This window comes from Fulmarus glacialis, unplaced genomic scaffold (assembly GCF_000690835.1).
Source record: "Fulmarus glacialis isolate BGI_N327 unplaced genomic scaffold, ASM69083v1 scaffold15805, whole genome shotgun sequence".
NCBI lineage: Eukaryota > Metazoa > Chordata > Aves > Procellariiformes > Procellariidae > Fulmarus > Fulmarus glacialis.
The window spans coordinates 1-8,156 of NW_009213778.1; the positions used below are offsets into that span (position 1 = coordinate 1).

General features: G+C 53.7%; 1 protein-coding gene across 1 annotated transcript; it reads right to left on the reverse strand.

Moving 5' to 3' along the window:
- Positions 1 to 195: 195 nt before the first annotated feature.
- LOC104077174 (lipase member M-like) lies at positions 196 to 7,106 on the reverse strand (the record flags this gene model as incomplete). Its single annotated transcript, XM_009578305.1, has 9 exons — positions 7,002 to 7,106; positions 5,825 to 5,942; positions 5,007 to 5,205; positions 3,956 to 4,065; positions 3,117 to 3,262; positions 2,359 to 2,505; positions 1,663 to 1,734; positions 552 to 617; positions 196 to 422 (listed from the first exon to the last, which is right to left on the reverse strand). Coding segments are annotated over exons 1-9 (1,190 nt in total), but the record flags the coding sequence as incomplete, so codon positions are not given.
- Positions 7,107 to 8,156: the final 1,050 nt, after the last annotated feature.

The window sequence follows — 8,156 nt, forward strand, 5'->3', positions numbered from 1 at the left end:
GCCTGCACGGTGCCACCGGTCCTTGAGGAGCTCTCAAGCAAGGAGGAGAACAAACCCCGACGACTGAGGGATGCACGGGAAGCACTGTCACCACAAGCGAGTCAGGCCAGCAGGAAGGAGAGGACAGCAGGGGATGTCCCACCGCCTCCTCGGGCTGTCCCAGCCGAGGGAGCGGGGCAGGCGGCGCCTATCTACCTCTGTGCCATCAGCTCCAGGATGCTGCTGTAGAGGCGCCCAGGGGCGTCCAAGCCCCAGATGAAGTCCCAGTGGTTCCAGTCAGGGATGTGGCCATAGGTGACGAGATGGGCGATGCGGGGCAGCAGCAGGAGGACATCCCTGCGGTCAGCTGCCCAGTCCTCGCCCCCCGACCACACCGCAGTGGGCACGGGCATCTCCTCCACCCGGTAGAAGGGAGGTGTCTCCTGGAAGGACACAGGGGGCTCTGAGCAACCTCCGTCGCGGTCAACCCCTGCAAGCCAGCCCATCCCCGCACCACCCAGGACAGTCCCCTGGCATCTCCAGCCACCAGCACTGCCGCTGCAGCCTCCTACCTGGTGGTACACGGCTGGGTTTTTGCTGCCATAGTCGAAGGCTTTGAATTCTCCTGATTTCATCACCTGGGAGGAGAGGATAGATCTGTGGTGGGAGGCCAGCGAGCACTGCTGGGTGTGTCCGGCATCTCCCGGCCTCCTCGAGGGACCACGTCACGAGAGGGTGCTCGCATGGGATATTGCAGGAGGAGGTGGCATCCCTGCAAAGCCAGACTTTCCACCTTTTTTAACAGGGTGATGCTTTTACCTCCAGCTCCACGCCTGTCCCTAGCTATGGGTTGACAAACCAAGGTGTTGCATGCGACTCCTTGGCTGCCCTGGTGCAACCGTCGTGCCTCTGAAAACCTGCTCATTAGCAGCTGTGTGCGCAGGGTGCTGCTGGAGGACTTCGCGCTGGCGAGTTTTCCCTCAACAACCTGATCATCCTTACTTTCTCATGACACTTCGGGCTCAGACTAGAGAGACATCAGTGAGCCTAGTTATTATAAGAGTTGCTTCTGTGCTAGGGGCGAAAGCTCAGATACCTGCACAATAGTTGGATTGATTAAAAAGACCTTTTTCGCCTTCCCCGTGCAAGGAGGCACTAGGGTGGGGGTCTCCAGCCTGACCCTGTCTCCAGCAGGGCCAACGCCGCAGCTGCAGCAGGTTGCTCCACTGGCAGAGTCCGGCCCCGTTGCCTCCGGGACCCCTTTGGGCAGGGAGAGATACCGTTGGGTCCCCCTTCGCCTCCTCGTCTCCGACTGAGCAAGCCCAGCTCCCCCAGCCTCTCTTGGTACACCCTGGCTGCATGGTGTTCTGGGCTCATTCTGCTTTGGGGATCCCTGGGGGCCCTAAACTGGTCCCAGCATCCAGCTGCGGCCTCCCCATCCCTTCCTGTGTCCTGCCTGGCACAGCCCAGGGCGCACACCCCAGTGTCCCCTGGTCCCCAGAAGGACCAGGGCAGCTCAGCCTGCATCCAGCGCCTCTTCTGTATGCCTAATTCCTTGCCTTTACTTTCTCACGAGCTGCTAATGCCCAAGATCCCCGACCTCTGACGTCTGCCCTGGACACACCAGGCTCTCCGTGAAGGGACCATCCCAGGGGTGAAGCATCTGCTTTTCAGGGAACCTACCTGGGCCCAGTGTATCACGTTTTTGACAGACGTCCCATCTGGATAGTGGGATGTGTACACATCCAGCCGCGTCTGCAAGGAAACATAGTCAAGCTATCATTCCTTTCCGATGGATAGGAGCGAGGATGGCAGTTGCCAGATGATGCATTTCCCAAAACAGCCACTGCTGAGTCACACTGCCTAGAGAGTTGGGTCAGGTTCAGGAACATAATTTTCACTAAAAATCAATTGCTCTGAGACGGGTCCAGGAGGAGAATGGTGATGAAGGATGAGATACCCCTAGCTGCTGGAGATACCTCATCCGGGCTCAGGGACTCTGCGCAAGACCTTAGTGACTACCTATGGTCAGCCAGGTGCTGCTTCAGCAGACTTGATGTAGGAGCAGGGGCTGCACCCCAGGGGTGCTGGTGGGAGGTACAGCAGAGATGCTGTCAAGTGCCACCTGGCCACTGACATTCACCCAGCAGAGCCTGGGGACTTTCCCTATCTGGGGAGGAGAAGCAGCGAGAGAGGGGTCTGGCAGAGGGACACGCGTTGCCCTTGCAGCATCTGCTTGCCCGTGAGCGCTGGGGGTGAGCAGGCTGGGCAGGGTGTTTGGCAGGGAGGGGGCAGGCAGCAGGCAGGGAGGTCGGCAGAGCCAAGCGGTGCACCCCGGGGCTCCATCTCCCTCGCCCCCACACAAGGCAGCGCACCCACCATGTTGAGGTTCTTCTCGTTGTAGCCGCCCAGCAGAAAGAAGAGGTTGGCACAGGGCTTGTGCAGCAGCGGGTGCCTGCACAGCTGGGGAAGAAACCTCCACAGCTTCCTCATCTGCAGCGAGGCGTCCGTTCTGCCGAGCAGAAGCTGCAGAAGGAAAGGGCGAGGTTGATTTCTTGCATTTCCCTTCCCGCAGCCTAGCCCTCGGACTGCCTCCCCCGACCCGCCGCCGGCCGCTGTCCCCGTGAGCTGTCCCACCAGCCGGGCGGTGAGGGGGGTGTGTGGCACGGGGTGCCCGCAGGAGTCAAACCCCCTTCTCTTTTGCCCTCCTGCCTCGCCGAGATGTGCACAGCTCATTGCAGGAGGCGATGCTGATTGAACGCGCACCAGGGAAATCAGTATTCGGGACTCTCCTCTTTCCCCCCACCTCCCCCAAGCGTTGGATTCATTTTTCACTGTCATTAAAATCAACACAGTAAAACTGCTCTTTTCCAGGCGGTCTGTCTGGGAATTCAACAAGTGCTCCTATAGAAAGACCAGTCTCAACACCTGAAGATCCTACAGATGGAAGGCAGGCATGCACTCAACAGCATGACCATGCAGGAGTGCACCTGCATCTGAATCGTGTCTGTGCTTTTAAATCAGCGGGAATTAACTGTTTTCTGCCACATCGGATAGCCCTGGGGACTGCGTCTGGGCACAATCCCTTTTCTAGCACTGGTGTGTTCAGGGGAGGAGGGCATGGAGTAATCCCCTACCTGAAACATCTTGAATTGCCTGTCCAGGAGGAAGGACATTTTCATGATGGGACTTTTGGCGTGCTTGATTGTCGCTACTGGAGCCAGGGCAAAAAACATTTTGATTTTCTGAGCCAGTTCTGGCATGGATGAAAACGCAATGAATGCTGAGAAAACAGAAAAACAACCTAAGACTTCAGGTGCTTAATTCGAGGGTTCGCTTGGACGTGCTGCCCAGATCTGTTTAGCTGGCATTATCTCCAATTAGAAATCTGGGATCTCTTGCCACCTTTCTGCTTAACATTAGTGCTAAAGATGTCCAAAAGGAGACAGCGCCTTTATTCCTGTGGTTAGAAGTGGCTGATGAGGCACTTCAACGACTACCACTGATGGAAAGTCCTGCCCCGTTCACCGGGTGAAGGGAACACTACTTCCATCAACCACTGCTAAAGGGTATCATCATCACAGAGGTTACCTCATACCCCTGATGGCCCAGCTGGTGAAAAGAACCAGCATGAATTTCATCGGAAAGCAGAAGCTGTGACCTCCACACAAAACGCCTTTGGTTTTGATGCGGAACACTGCAGTTCGGTTTTCTAGGTTGAATTATAGTTGCAGCAAGGAGCTTACTGGGGTCACCAGGAGCTTTCTTACTACCCTGGGAGCATGCTGGTCCTCCCAGGTGTCTTGTATGGAAAGCATGGCTGCTGTGGGACTTCCCGCTGCAAGAGACCTTCTACCTAGCCTGCCTGCTCGGCAGCCCACAAAGATGGGACCTCTCTGCTTTCTGCTTACAAACACCAAAACGAACGTTTTCAAGGTGGCCCCGGCAACGCGATGTGCAACCCCTCCTAACGCACCGATCGTGCAGCCCTGGGAGTAGCCAACGTAATAGATCTGCTTCTGCCCAGTCTTCTGCAGAACAAAGTCGATCATGGCTGGGAGATCATGCATTGCCATTTCATGAAAGCTGCAACACAGGAGTAGTGTGTTGGTTATAAGGTAACACCAGGAGAGCAAACTTACCCGTGAATTTTGGCGGCTTTGCATTGCTCGTATACTGATGGGCTTAACATCTGTGGCTGATTTTCCAGGAGAAAATTCCTATGAGCTAGGAGAGCCCTGTGCTGGGTGAAGCCACACAGGGTCCGAAGGCATCCCTCGTGCCATGGGCTCATCCTTCCCTGAAAGGGCTTAGTCCTCCCGTAACCATGGTTAGCGGTAAAGAAACTGTGCAGAGCCTGGCCAGCTGTGCGCTCCGGTGCAATACACAGCAGCTCTGCAGACCCAGAGCTGGCTCTTGTCAGGATTACGGCAGCAGCTCTGCTCCTAGAGATGCTCTTTCCCAGAAGGGAATGGAGCACCAGTTCCTGCCCATATGCCTTTTAGTGTGATATGGTGCAACACAGACCTACTTCATCAGGTTTTTCTTACTGGAAGCATGTTTATGAGCTTGGGAAATCCAGGACTGCTCTGAAGACCAGCTCTGGAGAGGCAGTAACAGCTTAAAAAGCCATTCTTGGGGACAAGGTTTCTGTGGACGACGTCTAGGAGAAGGGGAGGTGGCAATGACTCTTGTGGACACCTTGCTGGGGGGCTTGGCCGGGGAGGACCCCGCAGAGGCCCCAAGGCAGGGCTGATGTCTCCACAGGATGGGCGTCCCCACGCAGGCAGCGGTGCCCTGCGCTCTCGGCAGGGCCGGGCAGCTGCAGGGAGGTGTTGGCACCATGTCAGCAAGCAGGTCTGCACAGGTACCTCCATCCTCCCCGGGCACGTCACCGGGAGGTCTGGGGGAGGCCATACCCGGGGATTAGGTGCTCTGACTTGCCCGCTTGGAGGCACCCACCTCTGCTTAGAGGTTAGCGACAGACAGAGAAGTTTGCCGTGCTTTTGTAATTCACTCCAGCCCACCTGAAATCCCAGAATTCCACCTGGTCAGCTGAAAGGTGCTGGTGTCTCCGGGACCATCTTGTTCCCCGGCTGTTTCCCAGCCAGACGTCATAGCCGGAGTCTGCTAGTATGAAGCCAAGGCTGTTGTTAGCCAGATTTTCCACCCAGTGGCTGCCTTCTCCAAGTAATCCGTGCTGGAGAAACACAACTGGCTTGGGCCCTGGGTGTGAAAGAAACAGCACATTTCATTGAACCAGAATTTCTCTACTGACTCACCCCAAATTCAGGCCAATAAAGCCTCTTTCTTGCACTGCCAGAGGACATACAATGCGCATTTTAATGACGTCTCCTGGTGAAGAAATCCTTGCCGTAGTTGTCTCGTGGTGGTTGCCCTCATTGTCTCAGGCTGGAGAACTGTGGACGTCCCTCCTAAGCCTTTCAGACCCCAGGTGCTCGTCCCCACAAGCTCAGTACTGTGGCCACTGACAACAACCACATGAAAGCTCAGATGTGCAGGCTCGTCCCTGAGATAGTTCAAACCCCAAAGTCACAAATTTATGGGGAAAAAATAAAATGAGGAGCTCTCTTAAGATACGCCTGCACCCTCTGAGCCTTAAAACCAAGTCTTTGCTTGATATGAAAGGTGGTTGCTGTGCTGCACGCGTGCTTTCTTTTGCTGGCTGCTAAAGCCTTGACGGTAAATTGGAGAAGTACTGTGGATTTGGTATTTTTGCTTTAACAATAAATGCTCCCCTGGCCTGGTAAGGTTCATCCCTTCACCTGCTTGTTAAGGTTTGTTTTTTTTTTTTTGCTGGCTTCCTTGTGAAATAGAGACGTACCTCTGTTCCTAGGATTTTCTCTCCCGTGAGGAATTCTGTTCAGCCTGACGTAGTAGCCGTCACGAGTCAGGACTTCATACTCCTCACTGGGGTACCCTCCGTGGCAGATAATTTGGCTCTGAGGAAAGAAAAACCCAGGTGGAAAGCTTTCCGTAGCTGAGGTGCTCATTTGACTTGAAGGGCACATCCCTCGACTGCTGGGATGCCTTTGCAAAACCAAAACACTGCGGCAGCTGGGACATTGCTTTGCCCGGGGTGTCTCTGGATCAGCTGAGGACGTTTTTGAGAGAGGATGCTCTGCCCGAATCCCACGCCCGCCCCAGCGAGATGCCCGAGGGAAGAGGAGACGCTCAGCCGTGGGCTGGCGCCTGCGAGCGGGAGGGGAGCCGGCGGCAGCGGGGCTCCCCGGCAGTGTGCAGCAGCACGTGCGTTTGAAATGTTTCCAAAAACAAAGGTTGAAACCAAAAGGATTTACTGACAGCTGACACCGGGGCGGCAGGACGTGCCATGTCACGCTCTGAGCTGATGCGCGGGGCAGATAAGATGGCAGGGCATATCGAACCTGCCGAGCTGGGCTGACTGGAAGGGCAATAGGACGAGCCCCATAGGATTTGTCCCAGGGCTCCTGAGGCTCTGCTCCTGAGCTTTCCTTATGCTGAAAACTCCACAGATTGGGAAGTTTCAGTCTGGTGGAATCCAGCTGTGATCCTGCCTACACATGGCTGTATGCTCGCTTTGTCACACGGTTGGCGGAAGAGATTGATTTCAGCAATTTTCTTGCCCAGGTCTTGGGTCCATCTAAACCCAACTCTTCAGAGACATTCAGGCCTCCCCTGGACACGGGCCAGAGCAACTTGCTGCAGCTGAAGGCGAGGAGCCGTGCACAACTTTCTACCCTCCAGGAAGATGTCTGATCAAATCCAGACTGGGATCACCCCCTTCTCTAACTGACCTGCTGATAATTCCACTTAATACTGCTGGGAGGAGGAGGACTCCTTCGGGAAGCGGGGCTTGTTAATGGTGGTATGGAGGCTACGTCGTATCAAACCGCTCAACAAAACCAGCGCGCGGGGTGACCCGAGCCCTCTCCACGTACATACCCTCCATCTGTCTCTCCCCCAGCTAAATGTCCGCCAACTTTCAGACAGAGTGGAAATTCAAAGTTCTCCCGACTTACAACATTCATGAAAGTCTCGGGATTTATCGCCGCCTTCTGCTCAATGGCATCTTTTGAGTGCACGGGCGCTGGTATCAAAAACAGGACTGCAATAAACAGCCACATCTTGTGTCTGTGTAAAATATTGTTATTGTTATTGTTATTGTTATTGAACATTGTTATGAATGTCTGTTTCTACTCGGTTATGATGGGTTAAGTTCTTTATGTATCTGAAGACTGTATATCCTGGTCTGGGCTGCGGAAGTGGAGGGGATTCCCATTCCAGCTTCCATTACAATCCGCACAAGGCTCTTCATACTCCTCCATACAGACTGGATCTGGTACTAGGTGAGACCCATTTTTATATTTTTAATGGTAAAAAGAAAAGAAACAGCTTTATAATGCAAAAACTAAAGTGATAGAAAATACCATCGGGCCAATTGTCACACAGAGGGAATTAATCCGAAGTAAGAGTTTATGCTCCGGAAGGAACACATTCAAGTTGGCTGGGCTATGACCATGGCTATACTTTTGCTGTTTCTCTATTACTTAGCTTTTGCACCCAGGAGTCACAATTAACGCAAGGATCCTGTGACCTGAAACTGGTAGAGCCTCATAGGAAGACTATTTGTTAAATAAGTGTAGCCTGAAAAAAACAGAAACCTTTTTGATCACCTTAGAGACTTCTGTCCCGAGCAGAGATCTATTTTTAATATACACAGTTAATATTATATATCATTTCTAATGCTTTGCCAGGCTCTTAAAAGTTAGAGCTTAGCTTCAACCCAGTAGCATGAGTTGCAAATCTTCTCACCAGCCACCTGGTTACTCTCTACCTCCCTTCTTCCTCCTCCCAATGGGTCTCCCACACCGTGAGACATATCTGCCCTCTGAAATATTCCCAGTAACCCTCTCCACGGTATTACCAAGAGGCAAGTTACCAAGGAAAAAAAGCAATCGATGCTTTATCAGCCTTTGGATAGCTCCAATGCAAATCTGAATTATGCAGAGGAAAATACGTTACCAGGCAGAGCCCACTGTCGTATCCGATCAGGCTGGCGGCGTGAATGGTGGTGGCTCTATCATCACCACTGTTAAAAAGAGCACATTGTGTCAGAGCCCTGCTGTGTTGGCACCACACCGGACCACATCACGTGTCCTCCAATTAAGCGATGT